At 41.3% G+C, this 18767-nt stretch overlaps 1 protein-coding gene across 3 annotated transcripts; it reads left to right on the top strand.

Moving 5' to 3' along the window:
- Positions 1-1150: 1150 nt before the first annotated feature.
- tbc1d20 (TBC1 domain family, member 20) lies at positions 1151-18461 on the top strand. 3 transcript variants are annotated; one of them, XM_023845410.2, is made up of 8 exons: positions 1151-1617; positions 2212-2461; positions 2771-2854; positions 8786-8972; positions 9192-9293; positions 14055-14196; positions 15208-15392; positions 16949-18461. In XM_023845410.2, exons 2-8 carry the CDS (start codon positions 2266-2268, stop codon positions 17211-17213), a joined length of 1161 nt encoding a protein of 386 aa, XP_023701178.1. In that variant the 5' UTR covers positions 1151-1617; positions 2212-2265; the 3' UTR covers positions 17214-18461. The 3 variants fall into 3 exon arrangements, with proteins under 3 accessions (XP_023701178.1, XP_023701175.1, XP_023701176.1); XM_023845407.2 differs by having other exon boundaries at positions 2276-2461; XM_023845408.2 differs by having other exon boundaries at positions 2276-2461; positions 2774-2854.
- The last annotated feature ends 306 nt before the right edge of the window (positions 18462-18767 follow it).

The raw sequence follows: 18767 nt of genomic DNA on the forward strand, positions 1-18767 counted from the left end.
CTAACACAGGGTGCCTAATCTAAACTGCACAGACACATCCCACCGCATGAACAAGATACTTCTAAAGAATATACTGACATTATGGAGCTTCTTTAGCAGAGTTTTTCCGCTTCTGGTCACCCCATTCCAAAGACATTACAGGTTCCCCAGCTGTAATACCCAAAAGGTGTATAATGTCATAACAGATACTGTGTTGATCTGCTATAACAAAGGGACTCGTTAAGGGAAATCTGTTATATACAATCTAAGGGACCGGACATTGTATAGTGGCTGTGAATTTTGGTACCATTTAACATTATTTCATACTTAAGTAATTTCTTGTGAATGCTAGTAGTTATAGTGAATGACATGAGGTGTTGAAATAAAATATATTGTATAACCATACATATATGCATAAATATATATACATATATATATATCTATAAATATAAATCTGTATATTTTGTGTTGCCTTACTGAGACAATTGTACCGAGTGAATAAATCAAAGTTCTACTGTTCTTTGTATTGTGGGCGACCTGCAACACCTGGCTACCACTAGACGGGTAAAATTCTATAAGGCAGCTGACTGCAATAATGCCACCACCCACGCACATGTTTTTTCTTCATTATGTTCGTTTACTGACTAGTTTCAAATGTTTATTTAAAAAGAGTGTCCTTTAGGATATTTTATTAGATCACAAATTTGAATCAATTATACGGCGGTACACTGGACATAGTTAAATGTCAGTTGCCTACTAGTTTGAATGTAAAATAAAACGTTATTGTTTATATAATAACGGGGTTTTTTTTCATGACAGCGCGATTGCTAACATGTTTTAATCACGTTTAAATTGGAATGTAAATGAATGTTACAGAATAATAAGATTAAAAACGGTGCTTCCAAGTGTTTGTATGACCTTAAACGAACTTTACGACACATTAGAAAAAAAAACTTAAACTAATAAAAAGCTCCCAAAATAAAATTGTCTATGACTCTTCGACCTATTATTGACTTAGAAAGTCATTTTTTCCCAATTAAAAATGTAGATACATTAGCTGGTTTTGCGGCAGTGCCCGCCTATCGCGATATGCACCGCCACCGAATGACTTCATGTCGTAGAAGTGACGCGCATCTTTTACGAAATAAACTACAGATCCCAAGAACCCTTTCGGCCCTCCTTCGCCGCCCAGCTTGGTGGGCTGGCTTGTTACACTCCCACTGCCGGAAGGTTTGTTTGTATAGCTAGCTGTGGAGAATTAATAAAGCGCAGTTTATTTTCTAGCACTTTTTAAATTTGCATAAACAGGAACGGATGCTTTAGTGGTGAGGAAGCAAGAAAGGCTGGCGCGTGTTTGCTCGGCATGACGTGCCCCTTCACAAGGCAATGTGGCCTGTTTTGACGACCATGAAGGAGGGGGATGTTGCCACCAAGATTGCTAATTTCAAACCATGAGTGCAACTGCCGGAGATATCCCTGAGATTGCTGGAAGTGCAAAATAACAGTCTCTATGTCTTATGAAGGAGCAACGCGACGAAAACGCTGAAAATGTCCAAAATGAGCCGCACGGCAAGATGTACCTAAAGAAAACTAAAAGTGCGGGTGCCTCCTCTCCTTTGAATGGCATCGGAAAACATGGTAGGATTTGTTAATTTGATATCCATTATCTGTTGTTTACGCTAAATGTGTTTATTGCTGTTCAAATGTATTTGAACCGTTTTCCTTTTATGGCTGCTGTCAATAAGTTCGCTTCTTGTTGCTTGTGTCTGTTATTTGTGAAACTAGAAACATGTCTTTAGCCAGCTCCGTACGATTTTAATACTATAAGGTAAAATAAATTTACAACAGAATCGTATCATTCCGTTTACATTTTACATACATTCGTGGTTACAGTACAGAAAAGCTCAGAATCGCACATTTCTGGCTACCTGGTGGGTTGGTTTATTTCCACTGTGTACATACTAAATTTAAAGACAGTGTTGTTTATTTAAAACAACATTAACGTTATCCTTTATTTTTATCATTATCTGACAAAAATCAGTAATAAAAGTTTCTGAAACCGCGGATTCTATGTTTCTTTATCGGCCATCTCCGACTGTGCGTATTAGCTGACAAATACTGACAGCGCTGACATGGTGCTCATGTTCATTCGGGGGTCGGTTACTTTAAGGCACTTGTAACACTCATTTTCCCGAACTGGGTCACTGGCATAAGCGCTCACTTGTGATTCAGGGCGCTTTTTTTGGCTGAGGAGTTCTGCTGTTTCCCCGGCTGATCTTCTCGGTCATGCGGCCAGACTGGGACTCGAAGAAGAAGAGGAAGATGTCCGAGATTCATCAGGCCCTGAACGGAACCCCGCCAGATGTGGCGGCTCTACGGAGGATGGCCATCAGCGAGGGGGGACTGCTGACCGACGAGATCCGCTGTAGAGTGTGGCCCAGGCTGCTAAATGTACAGACGGAAAACTTGCCTGAGAAACCAGGTAGAATATGGGGGAACAACGGGCAGTTGTCAACTACACCCAAGACAATGCATCTTTAAATAGCAGTAGCTTTGTTACGTGTGATTGGCCCAAACCTACATTTAAGAATATCTCATGCACTTGGCTGACTGTCCCTGACACAGCCATCAGTACTTGGCATTTGTGTGGAAAAAATATGAAGTCAACTCAGAACATCATAGCATCCGGTTAAATAACCTCATGTCAATATTGCACGTCATCTTAGTCTAGTGGACAGAGGGGACATTTGTAGTTTACTGCTTCTGGTCTTGCTTATCTTTGTGTTCCTAGCAGGGGAAGAGCTGCGAGAGAACAACAAAGACTACAATCAGGTGTTGCTGGATGTCAGACGTTCCCTAAGAAGGTTCCCTCCTGGTGAGTTTCTTTTCTGTTACCTGCCGATATCGATTAAATGACTGAATTGTTTCTTTAGAAATGGAGTAGAACTGAGCCTAGTGTCCTGGTAGAAGGTCATGTGTCATGTGAAAAATTATAGTAAGAAAAATAACTGCTTCATACATTTGCGCAGTATAAGCATTGAACACAATGTTTGTTTATTCCGAAATGGAAAAGAAACCATTAGCGTGCACAAACAGTTTTCAGTTCTTCAGATGCTGGGGGCGGTGTGTGGCTAAGTAGGTAATGACGCTGTACCCGTTATCAGGAGGTTGTCAGTTCGAATCCTTTCTTAGTTGTCCTTTGCTTACAATAAAAGTGTGTGCTGTATAAATAAATATCAGTGTTCAGATGACATTTGAAAGAGTTCTTTGTAACGGGGAAAAAATAGCAGTCACTTCAGTGAACAAGTCAGAGCCACATCTGTGGCCTCAGTGGATCTCAGCCTTGGAACTTCTGAAGGAAAAAAAATGTGAGACATGGAGATAATTTCACAACTTATTCTTTGGAAATGGGGACACGGTATTAAGTATTGCTGATATTCTTTTGGAGCAAAAGTCATTTGGTCATGCTTTTGAAATTGTATGTTTACTGCAACATATTCAATTTACTTTAGAGTTCTGAACAGGATATACAGTAGTGTGATTTGCATCGATCATAATAAATGACCATAGTGCACTGATGAGCATTTTCACAAAAAATTTGGTCTTGGAACCAGAAGGTTTGTGAGTCAAAACCTAAATAAATGTAATATGATATAGATAGCAGCAAGCAGAACTGCATCAATAAAAAATTTAGTTGTCCAAATCCTTACTGTACATTTCTTTTATGAAACTGGTGTTGTATCTGCTTGTATGTGTCAAAGCTGGTTCATACATCTCCGCACACGTACTAGCAGACTAGCGCTTGACGTCATCGTGTGCCTCCGCAGACAAACACCTGCCGCACTCCAAGTTTGTATCTGCGCCGCACTGAAGGCACAGCTCTGGGCACACGGCGCAAAATGGATTTGCTAGCGTCCCCTTTAAATAACAACATGGATGCTTTTGATGAGCATTGGGGTAGTTTGCAAACCTTACAGACTATTTACAAGGGAATGAAACTGTTACATACATGTAATTGCGTACGTATGACAGTGCAGACTCGTCTCGAATTGAAAATCTCACGCCAGCCAGCTGACCAAAGTTGGCAGCCCTGTGAGCTGGCTCTCTGAATTTGTAAGACATAGAGAAACAGACACAAACCTCACTGTTGTGGTACATGTACAGGGAATATCAGAATAATCCTTTATATTATTATTATTATTATTATTATTATTATTATTATTATTAATAAAAATACAACAGCTCTTCGCCTACTGTTATTATAAAAACAACACATTGTTTGAATGTACCAAATACGCGGCTTGATTGGAGAACTATGAACGTTTCTTTGTCCACATATTCAAAGTGGATATGCGAGTTTTACGCTTGTGCGGAGAAGTATGAACCAGCCTTCAGTCTCTGTGCTTGGACAGCAATTCAGTGCTAATTGTAGTCTGAAAGTAAGTAGCTGTGCTTTGAGTAATTCTCACTTTTGTTCCTTTTCCCAATGTTGTGAGTTTTTCTTGCCTTCACAAGTGTAACATCTATTTTAGATAAAATTTAAAAATAAAATCTCAAGTGATTCAGTGGGAACACCTTCAGCACTGGGGGTTGATCTGCCACCCCCATTCCATGTATGTAAAGTCCTTTGATATACCGGTATCCATATTGTACCATGATGCCTAATACAGTGGTACCTCAGTTCTCGAACTCACTAGAACTCAAATTTCTTGAAAGTCGAACAAACCAGTTTGACCTAGAACTCGATCTGAATATCAGAAGTCGAACTGTGAACGCTGACCTAATATAAATTGTACGCGCCAGGAAATGAGTCACACGGCACGTTTCTGAGCGGAAACAAAAGGTAACGCTTCAGTGTCAGCCTCGCATTTGCTGTAGTAGCAGCGCTTGTTGGTGATAATGCTATTTTTTTGAAAATACTGTATCAGGTAATACACTGTACTTTATTTTGTTAGCCATTGCTCACCAAAAAGTTACGTAATAGTTGTACAAATGTTACAACCTAAAAGTTTGCTATTCACAAACAAATTAATGAATACAGTTTAATAATAAAAATAAACAATGGACCGCATAGCATAGTCTAGTCTAGTGTTGGCGCAGTGCTGGGGCATGGTTTGGGGTAGTGTTGGGGCATGGTTTGGGGTAGTGTTGGGGCATGGTTTGGGGTAGTGTTGGGGTACATTCTTTAACGTTTTGGAAGCCATTAAGAAAAAAAATGTTACGCACGGCTATGGTTGCCAACCGTCCCAAATTGTCTGGGACATCCCGAAATATGGGTGATTTTGATTTGTCCCTTCAGGGGCAGCTCCAGTTCCGTATTCCAATCACAGCCTCGTCGGCCAATAATAGACCACAGTAAGCATGGCAAAACTCATGCAAACGTTGCTATGAGACACGGTTGTTGGTGTGCCTGTGTGCATCGACAGAGTGATTAATTTAGTGAATAACAATGCTATGGATCATTTTCATAGAATTTTGACAAAAAGACAAAAACAATTGTCAATTGAACAATTTTTAATTAAAAAGGGTGAGAAAAGAAAGAGAGATAAGACCCCTGAAGGAGAATTGCCTTCAGTCATTATAGAGGAAGATTCTTCTTCCAAAAAATAACCCCCTCTCCTCCCCCCGAAAAAAAATCCTCTGTCTTTGAATATGCAATTTAACTGTCTTGGTTAAGGTTAGTATATTTTGTATAATGTTTTTTATTACTACTGTTACTAAGTGTTAGTTGTGCATATGTTCATATTGCACATTCAAGTTTTTTTTCCTCATTTTTCAAATGTTTTGCTCTTGTTCCTACTTTAAATACAAACCCTTAGCATGACTCAAAGTAGTAGTGCTGTGTCTGAGTTCTACTCCTCGTAGTCTGCGAGATCTGACTGCAATGGCAGCACTGCCAGAAGGGTGTAGACATATCTATACAAATATCACCTGCATGCACATTACATCTTTTACAATAACCAACTCCTGATCCAAAAAAGCTATTGTATATAGTGGCCCTGTGTAAAAAGATAGCTGCCAGGAAAAAGATCAAATGCATTTCATTCAAGGATTCAAAGTTTTTATTGTCATGTACAGACTACAATGCAATTCTTACTTGAATGCCTTCTTCACAGACTGGACGATTAACCAAATAAAGCAGCGCAACATTACAGTAACTAACAATAAATAAGCCCCTAACTTATGTGTACTATTAGAGCATTTATGTCATTTATTTAAACTTTATTTTACCAGGTAAATTAACTGAAAACCAGTTCTCACTGCTTTACGTGATATTCGGGAGAAATAGCAGATTACGCATCGGAACTGCCTGGGATACAAACGTCATGCGTGTAACTAAACTCTTCAGCCAATAAGGGCAAAGGTGTGTTGTCACGGAGGCGGTTCCAGTTTGTACAGCCTTGTGAGAGGCCGCAATGCATCTAACCGTAATGCATTGCATCAGGATCAGAATGCATTGCTTTAAGCCAGCGCTGTAAGCAAGTCGAACGCACCCAATGACCGGACTGGGGAAACAAACTGAAACGCGGACTTAGTACAGAGGACTAATGACAACAACCAGAAACAGCTGATCACATGGGGATCCCACACGAGGTTAACGAGGGGGCGTGGCACACGGAAGGAGCGGACGATCGGGGCAGGACAGGGGTAATGTTGGGATACGATCTTTGGAAGCCATTAAGAAAAAAAGCTCTTGTTTTATCCTGTTCATTTTGTGTTTAAATGCTAAAAAATAAAAAAAAAAAACATATTTAGGTGTAATTTTGGGGGGCCGAGAACCAATTAATTGGTTTTCCATTATTTCTTATGGGAAAAATTTGATCAGAACTCGAACTTTTTAGGATTCGATCCGGAGTCCGGAACTGATTAAGTTCGAGAACCGAGGTACCACTGTATTTAAAACCAATACAGTTGTATCCTTTTGCTATTTTTGGTATTTCATGAAAATGTGGAGCACATCTCTACTGCAAACATCATAAACATTTTATGTAGTAACAACATGTAGTAGACTGTTTAAAGTCATGTTTAGCCTACATGCGAGTTCATTCATATCCCTTTCCCTAGTTATGAAAATTAGACAAGGCTAAATGATGAATAGACTACACTAGCTAAATATATGTATTCAGCTAGTGTAAACATGCACTATGCTATCACAGTGAAATGAGTGAATGCGAGGCTGGGACTGAAGCTTTACCCTTCGTTTCCGCTGAGAGATGTGCAGCGTGATTCATTTCACCACGCGTACAGGTTATCTTAGGTCGGCGTTCACGGTTTGACTTCTGAGATTCAGATCGAGCTCTAGGTAATTTTTTTTCGAACTGGTTGGTTCGACTTTTAAGAAATTCGAGTTCTGATGAGTTTGAGAACTGAGGTACCACTGTATCTTTATTGTCATTGTAATGGGTACAACGAAATTAGGTGCAGTCCTTGCGGCGTCGAAGAATAATAAGAGCAGGGGGCTCAACACATAGCCCTGAGGAGAGCCGGTACTGATACTGATGGCCGAGGAGATGTGGGAGCCCACCCTAACCCTCTGTGCGTTCTGTCAGGAAGTCTTTTAGCAATGTTTTTGCAATGAAGTCTACTTGCAATGTTTGCAATGCCATCCTTTCAAGGAAATTTTGAAAAGTTTGGTCAATAAAATTAAACTAATTAGGCAGTTGCAGACATCATAAGGAAGAATACTGTGAAATCACGAGGCTTACTCTCATGAAGAATGCACTGATGCAGCTTGACTCAGTGGAACAATGATTTTATTGTATTTGAAATGTTTTTATTTACATATGTTATGTAACTTGTTCATACAAAAGAGAAACTGAAAAGCACAAATAGCTATTTTTAGCCCTTTTTTTGTAAAATGGAACAATCTGGTAAGAAAGTTGATCTCGGTACATTACAAAACAATGAAATGGGACATAGATATATTAGTATAGTGTAGGGCAACTTGTATGTGTATGTATATTTAAATATTTATTAAAAGATTGGATCAGGTACTGGGAATCGGCAGCTGTAAACATTGAATGGATCAGGTCGGATCGAGGTACCAAAAAGTGGATCATGACATCCCTAAATCTACCTATGAAATGACATTTAATTATGAATATTTCGCTTATAATGTTAAAATATATATATATAGGTCTTGATTCAGCTCTAGTCTGCAGTTTGCATGTCTTTCCCATGTTGGTGTGGTGCTCCAGTTGTTTTCAACAGTTCAGAAACATGTGTCTCTCACTTGCCCCCAGTGTGTCACCATGTATATGTGCTTTGACATGGACTGGAGCACAATATGAGGAAAATCTGCGATGTGCTGTAACCATGTAATATTGCAATGTCGTTATGGCTTGTATAGCTATTGAGCTAAATGTATGGTTATGATTGATAAAAACATGTTGCTAACAAGCTAAATATACATTGATACTCTAACACAGCATGTCAGTTATTCCGTCAAACTAAATGTAAAAGATTTTTCATGATTAATTAAAAAAACACACCTTTTTAAAAAACATTGAGAAACATTAAGTGTTTTATTGGCGTGAATGGCTGCTGCCGCAGTAGGGGTGAACTCGAAGCTTTCACCTGACCCCTCCATCATCCTCATTCATCGTGTTTCTGGCAGTCTTTTTCAATCTATTTATTGCGCATTTTCATATCACAATGACAATGAAAATATGGGACACCCCTGCCTTCTGCCATGAGCTTGCTGGGATTGACTGTAGGATGGATTGATGCATGGTGTGAGTGATGGATGGATAGATGGGATAATGGATGGATGGATTAAAATGTGGTGGACGTGGCCCTCATGCAGGCATGCCAGATGAGCAGCGCGAGGGCCTGCAGGAGGAGCTCATCGACATCATCCTCCTGGTGCTCCAGCGTAACCCTCAGCTGCACTACTACCAGGGTTACCATGACATCGTGGTCACCTTCCTGCTGGTCCTGGGGGAGCCTCTGGCCACCGTGCTGGTGGAAAAGCTCTCTACCCACCATCTCCGGTAACCGCTCTGCCCAAAACCCGAATGAGTGCTCATAACTTCATAGTTATATTGGGGGATCTTATTTGACTCCCAACTACAGGAGTCCTGCTCTTATTGCATCGGATGTTCCAGTGATTGATGTTGTTGTTTAGATATAAAGGAATTTTTCTTATCATCCTTGAAGTGGGCTTCAGATGGTAGTGGGCCCGTTGTCTAACTTTGTTCTGTTTCTTACAGGGATTTCATGGACCCCACAATGGACAACACTAAACACATTTTAAACTATCTCATGCCAATCATCGAGCGGGTCAACCCAGAGGTGCACGATTTCATGCAGCAGTAAGTGGTAAACCTGCAGTTACAAAATCCTGGTGTTTTCCTAGCTAATTAAAGTATCCAGTAATGATATGGCTCAATCTCTGGAATGCTGAATGTGTTTTGAGAGGTGGCATCTGGAGGGCTTTATCATTTTTTATTGCATTTGTGCTGTTGATATTTTTATTTTGTGCTGCTTTAGTTTCTGAGATATAAATATCTGTTTACATGGTGACATCATCATTGTGCTTCCCCGGTCCAAATTCCATCCTCCGTAATGTCGCCCAGCTGTAGCGTTTACATCAATAAAATACGGCACACTCCACCACAAGTACGGCACAAATGACTGAGACTATTTTGGTCGAAACCGGATGCAAATACAGGGCCAACTTCATGGCGGTGACATCACCATGTAAACAAAGATTTATATGTCAGAAATAGTGCTGTGAAACCATTAAAATTTTCAATCAGATTAATCACAGGGTTGCTGTGGATTAATTTAGATTCATCACGATTAAATATAATTAATATACATATTAATTAATATTTTAATATATAGATTAAAATAATTTTTAATCTATATTAATTGCATTTCATTTTGCATGAGCAAACAGACTCAAGAAAAAAAGGAATATATATGCACTTAACATGTTAATTGAACATCTTGAACACGAGTCGGATGCATTCCATCTGCCTCAGAAGTGCAATACCATGGATCCATATCAAAAAGCAAGATTTTTTGCTTAGCCGGACAACTTGTCAGATTTAAGGTACCTCAGTATAAATGGTCTTATCTTCTTTAATTTACAATTAGCCCGATCTACCGTAAATCCGACAAATAATCAGACTAATCTTGAAATCCAACTCTAGCCCAGTTAATTGCCATTGTTAGCAATATCAGTTGATAACACATTACGCGTGGTGCTTTACGTATAAAACTCCGTAGCAACACGTCCACAGAAGTTGGACAGTATAGTGTGTGCAACCGATTTAATGAGCCACAAATCAGAAGTAGTGCTTAAACAGTATAAAACTACAACTTTCCCTTCTGTTGATAAATGGCGCAGCCATCTTGGATTCTGAACTCAGGATCCTCTGTGCTGCTCTGAGATATTTCTCGGATCTCCGAGAAACAGGATCGGGCATGTCGTCACTTCTGGCTTCAAAACTCGGAATCCGACTCAGAATACGAGTTCCGAGGGCAAATGGAACGCACCAAAACTGCCTGAAATGGGTGACAGAGGCATTTTTGGGATTTTCAGTTATTCTGCACTGCAGATGGGTTAATTGCGTAAAAAATTTTAGTCAGTTTAATCATGATGATGGATTAATCCGCGTTAACCCGTTAATTTTGACAGCCCTAGTCAGAAACTAAAACAGCAAAAATGAGAATTTCAGTGGCACAAACCGGCACAAACGTAGCATAAACGATTGAGACCAGTTTGGTTAAAATCTGAAACATATGGGGGACCAGCTTCATGCAGATGCCTTTAGCTTGAGGGAAGAGAACTTGTGTTAAAGGGTTTATTTTGTATGACTGTGTTGTGTAACGAATATATAAGCTCACTGACATCTGCCCTGTATAAGGTTTGTTTAATTAGTTCAGGTAGATTAGATAGATGGATGCATGCATGCATACTTTATTAATCCTGAAGGAAATTTAGCTTTCAGCATTTAGTTTTTATTATTGCCTTTTGATAACCTTTACAGTCTCTTATTGTCATTTGTTAACATGCATGGCACAGTTGTGCCAGTTGTAGTCAAGGAAGCAGTTTTGAGGAATAAAACAGTAAGAGACATCAGACAAACTTTAGGCCTACTAAAATTAATTGACTGGAACATTATTAAAAAGAAAGGGAACCCTGGTCAGTGTTATAATCACAAAAGTTAGGCCAAGGAAAACCTCTATAGCTGATGACCACAATTCTCAGCATAATGAAAACATTCTTCAGGAAACAGAAGTGGATTTGATAGTGACTGCTGTCTGCAGAGGAACAGAAATACAGAAGCTGCGCTGATGATGCAAACCACTGGTTAGCCACAAAAACAGGACGGTCAGATTTTAGTTTGGAGGTGCTTGTCAGCAGAGATTAGGAAAAAGGTCTTGTGGAGCGATAAGACCAATATTAACTTATATCAGAGTGATGGCAAGAGCACAGTGTGGAGGCGAGAAAGCCAAGATACAAAGTATACCAACTCACCTGTGAAACATGAGGGTGCTGGGGGTGTTGAGGCCTGCTATGTATGTCTGCCACAGGTACTGGCTCACTTGTCTTCATTGATGATGTAACCGCTGATGGCAGAAGCTACATGAATTATAACGTCAAGTTCAAGCAAATGCCTCCAGTCTCATTGGCCAGCTTCAAACCAACAGCAAGACAATGATCCTAAATGTACTTCTAAAGCAATATGGGAGTTTCTCAGAGTTGAAAACTGGAAAATACTTCCCTGGCCCTGTCAGTCACCAAGACTAAATACTATGCCTCCCATATGCCAAAGAGTGAACTTAGGCCCTCAACAAGTAGGAGCTGAAGGTGGCTGCGTTAGAGGTTTGGCAAAGCATCACCTGAGAAGATACTCGGCACCTGCTGATGTCTGAATCACAGACTTCAAGCAGTCATCATATGAAAGGGACAAGTGACAATGTATTAAACAGGACTGCTTTAATATACATACCATTGCCATTCATCCATTCATCTGTCCATCCATCCATCTATCTATACATACATTTTCTGCAGCTTATCTGGGGTCGGGTTGCAGGGGCAGCAGTCTAAGCAGGGATGCCACCTCCTCCAGCTCCACAAAACTAAGATGTGATACTGAGGCCCCAAAACTGGACCCCTTCCACCCCTTGGCTATGCCTAGAAATTCTGTCCATAAATGTTATGAGCAGAATTTGTGACAAAGGGCAGCCCTGGCAGAGTTCAACACCCACTGGGAGTGAGTCTGACTTACTGCTGGCAATGCGAACCAAACTCTCGCTCTGTTTGCACAAGGACCTGATGGACCCTGTACCCCAAAGTCCTGGAGCCCCCCCCACAGGATGCCCCATGGGACATGGTCGTATGCCTTATTCAAGTCCACAAAACACAAGTAGACTGGTTGGGCAAACTCCCCTGAACCCTCCAGTATCCTTGTGAGGATGAAGAATCCTCCTGGATCCGGGTTTCAACCAATGGGGGCACGCTCATCTCCAGTATCTCGGCATAGACCTTCCCAGGGAGACTGAGGATTGTGAACACATCCTCCGGTCCATTTTCTTAATGATTGGGACCACCGCCCCAGTCTGCCAGTCCAAACACACTGTCCCCGACATCCATGCAATGTTGAAGAGGCATGTCAGCCAAGACAGCCCCACAACATCAAGAGCTTTCAAGAAGTTAGGGGGAATTTCATCCACCCCTGGAGCCTTTCCACCCAAGTTATTTGTCCACTTCAGTGACCTCAGCCCTAGAGATGGGCAAGTCCTCCTCTGAGTCTTCCAACTGTACTTCCTCCGAGGAAGGCGTATCAGAGGGATTTAGGAGATCCTCGAAATATTCTTTCCACCACCTGACTATCCCCAGTTGAGGTCAACAGTTCTCCATCCCTACTGTAAATAGCATTGGTGAAGCCCTGCTTCCCCCTCCTGAGTCACCTGACAGATTAGCTGAATCTTTTTGAGGCTGACTGAAAGTCCTTCTTGATAGGTGTGGGAGGACTCCCTCAGGGTGTAAGAGAAGTTCTGCCGAAGGTGTGAGTTGAGGGTCTCCTGGGCAGGGGCCTCCGCCAGACGCTCCCAGTACACCCTCACTATGCTTTTGGGACTACCAGGTCTATCTGGCATCTTCCCCAGCCATCGTATCCTACTTACCACCAGGTGGTGATCAGTTGAGAGCTCAGCTCAATACCATTACAAAATCGATCATCATAGTGCATCCTAGGGTACTCTGGTGCCAGGTACACTTTGGATTACGATCAGGCAGGTCATTGCTCCCAATCACACCCTTCCATGTTTCACTGTCATTACCCACGTGAGTATTAAAGTTCCCCAGCAGAATAATGGGCTCCTTCCAGCATCCCCTCCAAGAAGGCCGAATTCTGCAAACTGGTGTTCGGTATATACACACAGACAACAGTCTGAGCCCATCCCCAACTCAAAGTTGAAGGGATGTGACCCTGTTGTCCACTGGTGAGCCATGTTATTTCTTCATGCTATCCCTAGTCGGGTGAAAGCCCAGCTTTCCTCGAGCTCACACCACAATTTGCCTTGGGAGACCCTTCCATTATGGAGGGATTGTGTATGGTCGTTCCTACATCGTGAAACCAAGATGTGGAGTACAGAGGCAAACATTCCAAATTATGGAGGACATTTACTGTATGTAAGGTGCTATACTGTACAAAAGTCTTAGGCAAACCAGAAATTCTGTGTTTAAAAGTGAAATTCAAATGGTGTAAAACTATGATGTCTGTTAAATTATGTTAGCTTAGCCATTTCAAAATCTCTCCTGAAGTCCCCAGTGTTCGCAGTAACCATCCAATACACACATTTGTTGACTCCACCACTGGAAAATATACATTTATTACGCAGAAAAATCATTTTCATAGTAATTTTTATGATCTCAATGCTTTTATATGGTACACTCATTATAGATCAGTTACACAATGCAGTGCACATCTACTAAGCATTTTAATAATTACTACTAATGGATCTTTATCTTTTTCCTGGGAGTGTGATTGTGTTCTCAGCCTGGTGCAGTGACTGGCACTCTGAGGCATGTCCATGTCCTCCTTTCCCGTCCCCAGGGCAGAAGTTGGCACCATCTTCGCCCTCAGCTGGCTCATCACGTGGTTCGGCCATGTGCTGGCAGACTTCCGTCACGTGGTGCGGTTGTACGACTTTTTCCTGGCGTGCCACCCTCTGATGCCCATCTATTTCGCAGCCGTGGTGAGGGAGTGCTATTGTGGCTTGTGGTGAACTTTTGTCTTAATGAAAAATTCCTAATTCAGTCATAAAATCTATGGAGATGCAAGCATCAACCACAACTACAGCTCATCACACATATGGAGCTACAGGAGTGGTCTTTATCTACATTTTTACCTATAGTAGAAGATTTCAGATTTTTAATGTTTTTAGAATATTGTAGCCTAAACCTTTCTTTGATTGAGGACAATTTGAGCCCCTACTACCCAATATTGCTGTTTTTGCAGCAGTTTTTAATTTGGCTAACTTATTTAACAAATTGGATGTTACATTTTTTCTCAAGATGCTGTTCTGTAGCATTTTAAGTAACTTGAGCCTTTTTATCCTACTGTACTGAACCTTTCAATTTCAGTCACAGCATCCTAACGTGCTGAGCCACACACTGCCCCCAAACCCACTATTAACTTACCTTAACAGTTCTCAGAGAATGAAATGTGGAAATGATTAGCAAGGTAAATACAATGAAACACTCATTTATATAACAAAGTGTTTAAGCATCAGGGGTGTTATGCAGCTTGCATATTAAACTGCCAATTCAATTAGCTTTGTGTAAAAATTGTTAACCAGTAAATTAATAAATGAAAGAGGTGCTGTAGCCAGCACAGGTGCTAAGGACCTGGACCTATGACAAATAGGTTTCAACTACTGGGCAGTCCTTTCTGTTGTACTCTTGGGAAAAGTACTTATTGTTTATGTGGCTAACATATCCTACTGTGTTTGTAAGATGTCATTAATTAGAGTGACATTCTAAGGCTTACAGGCAGGATGCTTTAGTCCCCTAAATGCATGCTAATCAGTCAAAATAGTGTGTTCTCATTTATTTCCATTTAAATCCATAAAAATATGACATTGCACCTTCTAGTCTAGGACACTAGGACCCAGGGGAATTGTGGCAGCGATTGATCAGTATGCTTTTGAACATGTGGCTGGGCATGAGCCCTGCTCACGGGGGAGTGCCTGTGCTTTATGCTGCAGATCGTGCTGCACCGGGCGGAGGAGGTGCTGGAGTGCGAGTGCGACATGGCCTCTGTGCACCACCTGCTCTCCCAGATCCCACAGGACCTCCCCTACGAGCCACTCATCAGCCGTGCCGGGGATCTCTTCGTGCAGTTCCCTCCGTCCGAGCTTGCCAGGGAGGCAGCGCAGCAGCACAGCCAGCAGTGAGTTAGGGGACTGGGCTCTCGTGGGGCACCAATGAACAGTCGCTGTTTTACTGGGTAAAACACCTAACCTCAATCATTATATGCATAAGCTGCTTCAGGTGAGAATGTCTGCTGACTAGTTAAAATAAATGTATAGGAATTGATGAGCATTCAGGAGTATTAGTCTCATTTATCACAGCCCAGAGGCTTTTGTTGAGCTCTTTGCATCAGTTTTTTCAGTATCCCAAAGCTTAAGCCTTAGGAGTTAAATACTCTAGTCTAGTGGAACGACTGTTTAGATAAACAATCCCCACATATATATTAGAAAGTCATGCACAGCCAAAACTGACGCACAACACAATTAACACATTATATTATAGATTATATCTACATAATTGTGTATAATATGTGGAGGCATGCTGGCACAGCTGCCTCACATCTCTGGGACCAGTTTTCAAGTCTCAAGTCAGTCAACAGCAGAAACATGTTAAGGTGAATCAGATACGAAATGGTCTGTGAATAGTGTCTGCACCTTGCGGTGGGGTGGTGGCCCATCCTGGGTTATTCCTTGCTTTGTGCCCATAGCCTCAGAGTCCTATGACCCAGAATAGGACAAGCAGGTGTAGAGGATTGATGGGTCATTCCATGTCAAATCATCAGGCTTTCAGACCTCATCGTCACGGATTTTAACGAAACTTGGCATGCACATGAGTAACTCATGAAACTGAAATTGGGCGAGTCTTGGATCAATACTGAGGGAGATTTAAACAGAGTTTTAACTTTTTTGGGGGGGGGGGGGGGCTATGACTTTGGCTGGCTAGATTTACCTTAATGTAAGCTGCACAGAAGTGGTCCTTATACTGCTTTAAAGCTATTGTCCAGCTCTATAGATTGAACAAATAATATGCCATCCCCATTAGAATAATTAAAATATAAAAAATTAAATAACAAAAACCTATATTTCAAAATTGATCGATTTTTTTTAAATTTTTTTTTCCTTTTCTCTTCTCCCCCCCTTTTACTAAAGCTATATCATAATGTCATGAACATCTCCAGAAAATTTGGTCTTTGGTTTTTAAGTTGTTGCTGAGATATCGTGATGTAAAGGTAGCGTCACATGGTTTCATATCACTAATGGGCCTTTTTAATGGCAGCCAAACTGACTTGAAGTATGACGAGCACAGGTGTAAGTAATTACATTAATTAAGGTTACAAATATGCTACAATGAAATTTAATGGAAGCCTCATTAATGTCATTGCAGACACCTATAGATGGACAGGTGGGTGGGTGGATGGTTGGATGTATGGATGGACAGACTGATGGACCATTATTACATTATTAGATATACTATAATACTATAGCATTAGTTTGACTGCATACATTATTGGTATAGCTTCATTATTTTGTATTATAGCTACATTATTAGACTTAATAGCTACATTGACGTAATACTTTGACAGGCTAATAAATCACAGATGACTATCCTGATGATGTGTGTGTGTCAAACACCCTGAACGGTAGCTGATGAAGGGTCTCTCCCTCTCTCTCTATCCATCTGTCTGTCCCCCCCCAGGACGGCGGCCTCCACATTCAAGGACTTTGAGTTGGCGTCGGCGCAGCAGCGGCCCGACACGGTGCTGCGGCGGCGGCGGAGGGAGCAGGCCGTGCTGGCAGGGCCTCCCGGCGCGGCGGCGGTGGCGGTCGCGCGCCCCCGGGCCAAACGCTTTGTCCGGCTGGCCGTCATGGGCCTGACAGTAGCCCTGGGGGCGGCGGCCCTGGCTGTGGTCAACACAGCACTGGAGTGGGCCCCCCGACTGGACCTGCAGCTCTTCCCCTGATCAGACTGCCGCAGAACACCTGGGACTTTCTCCAATGCTTCAGAAGGCAGGGGAGAGGAATACTTCTGTGGACCTTCATTAATACATGTATATATAAATAAGTGTATTGCCCACAGAGATTAAACTATGCAGAAGGACAGGGAGGCATGCTTACTGCCCCCATTACAGAGTGCTTTGTAAAAACCGGTTGCATGCTTCAGGGATCATTCCCCGTCTTGTTGGTGACAGATTAGCCTCCAGTTAGGCTTTCGACTGGGCAGTCAGCACCATTATCTAATCATCAATCCTGCTGTCTAACCCTCAGCCTGAAGTGCAGTTCAGCAGCAGCTCGTCAGAAAACTAAAATGGGCTTTTTCAGGAACCGTTTAGACCGGAAGTATCATACTAAGCTCTGTCATTGTAGCACTAGTCAAAATGTTTTTATTTTTGTAAGCATTGTGTTCTGTAAGTTTGGAGTTTTTTTTCACCTGTTTGCTTTTTAGGTAACATGGTTTATTTTTTAGGATGCTACCAAATGTGATTAGGTTGGTATTTGCCTGAAGGGAAGGGTTGTGCCTTTGGTTCATCCAAAAGGAGTGACCTGGTTTGAAGAATACTCACATCTTCACTCTTAAGTCTGTCTACATTCATCACAGGACCTAAAGCTAACAGGACTGTAAAACAGGGTTCCCACCTTCTGTTGCACATAAAGGAAGCTTGTTTCAGCTTTATTTCTGTGTTATGTACAGAGTTATTTCCAAATAATCACAGATACGCTGGGGGAAGGGGGGGACCACTAGATTTTGGTGTTGTAGCGAACACAACTGCTGTTGAAAGTACAAGTCAAGCTAAATAATGGTGAAATGTGTTGTCAGTCTTTAGTCTGTCGTTAATTGCAGGAATAAAAATATTACTTGTATATTAAGAGTATTACGGTATATTATATGGAATTAAACTTCTAATAGTTTGAAAACTAGATGAGAAATTTGATCATATGGACCACATTCATTCATTCAACGTGGCTCTTGGAGAATAATTTTCTCAGAACTCAGGTAATCTAATTCCATCACCTCGTTACCTGTTGCTCTTCAGGTTGGTTGAATTTGGCTGCATGAAGCCAACCAGGGTGTGATGGAGTTTATACACTGGGATATGTGGCTTCTGGTAGGATGCATTTCCCTGGCTGTGCTGATATCTGCCCTAAACGTTGTCATGGAAACTCCTACTGGCCGATGATGCCATCTTGAATAAACGATACAGGAAAGTGGCTTTTCGGGTATTTTTTAACTTAATGGCTTCTATTTGGCTACCTGCTGCTTCTCCAATCTTTTGAATCAAAGGTCAGCCTCAAAGACATGAGTCATATCGCAGATCTTTGTAATGTAAACTCTATTTCTTGTACACCTTATAACAACGCTCTTCCTTACGGCTCAGATTTACCTCACATATTCACGATTTAAAAATATTTTTTTATAATATTTTATATACAACAAAATCCAGTTAAGAGATTGTCATATCCATACCTGTACCACTATAAAACTTCATTTTAATCCTTTATATTTGATCAAAAGGATC

This window comes from Paramormyrops kingsleyae, chromosome 8, assembly GCF_048594095.1.
Source record: "Paramormyrops kingsleyae isolate MSU_618 chromosome 8, PKINGS_0.4, whole genome shotgun sequence".
Taxonomy (NCBI): domain Eukaryota; kingdom Metazoa; phylum Chordata; class Actinopteri; order Osteoglossiformes; family Mormyridae; genus Paramormyrops; species Paramormyrops kingsleyae.

Bases quoted from the DNA above. Each gene is read 5' to 3' on its own strand.
- tbc1d20 (XM_023845407.2), top strand. From the start codon at position 1,497: ATGAAGGAGCAACGCGACGAAAACGCTGAAAATGTCCAAAATGAGCCG. The intron at 1,618-2,275 runs GTAGGATTTGTT...TCATGCGGCCAG, and splicing joins GAATGGCATCGGAAAACATG to ACTGGGACTCGAAGAAGAAG. The intron at 2,462-2,770 runs GTAGAATATGGG...TTGTGTTCCTAG, and splicing joins AAACTTGCCTGAGAAACCAG to CAGGGGAAGAGCTGCGAGAG.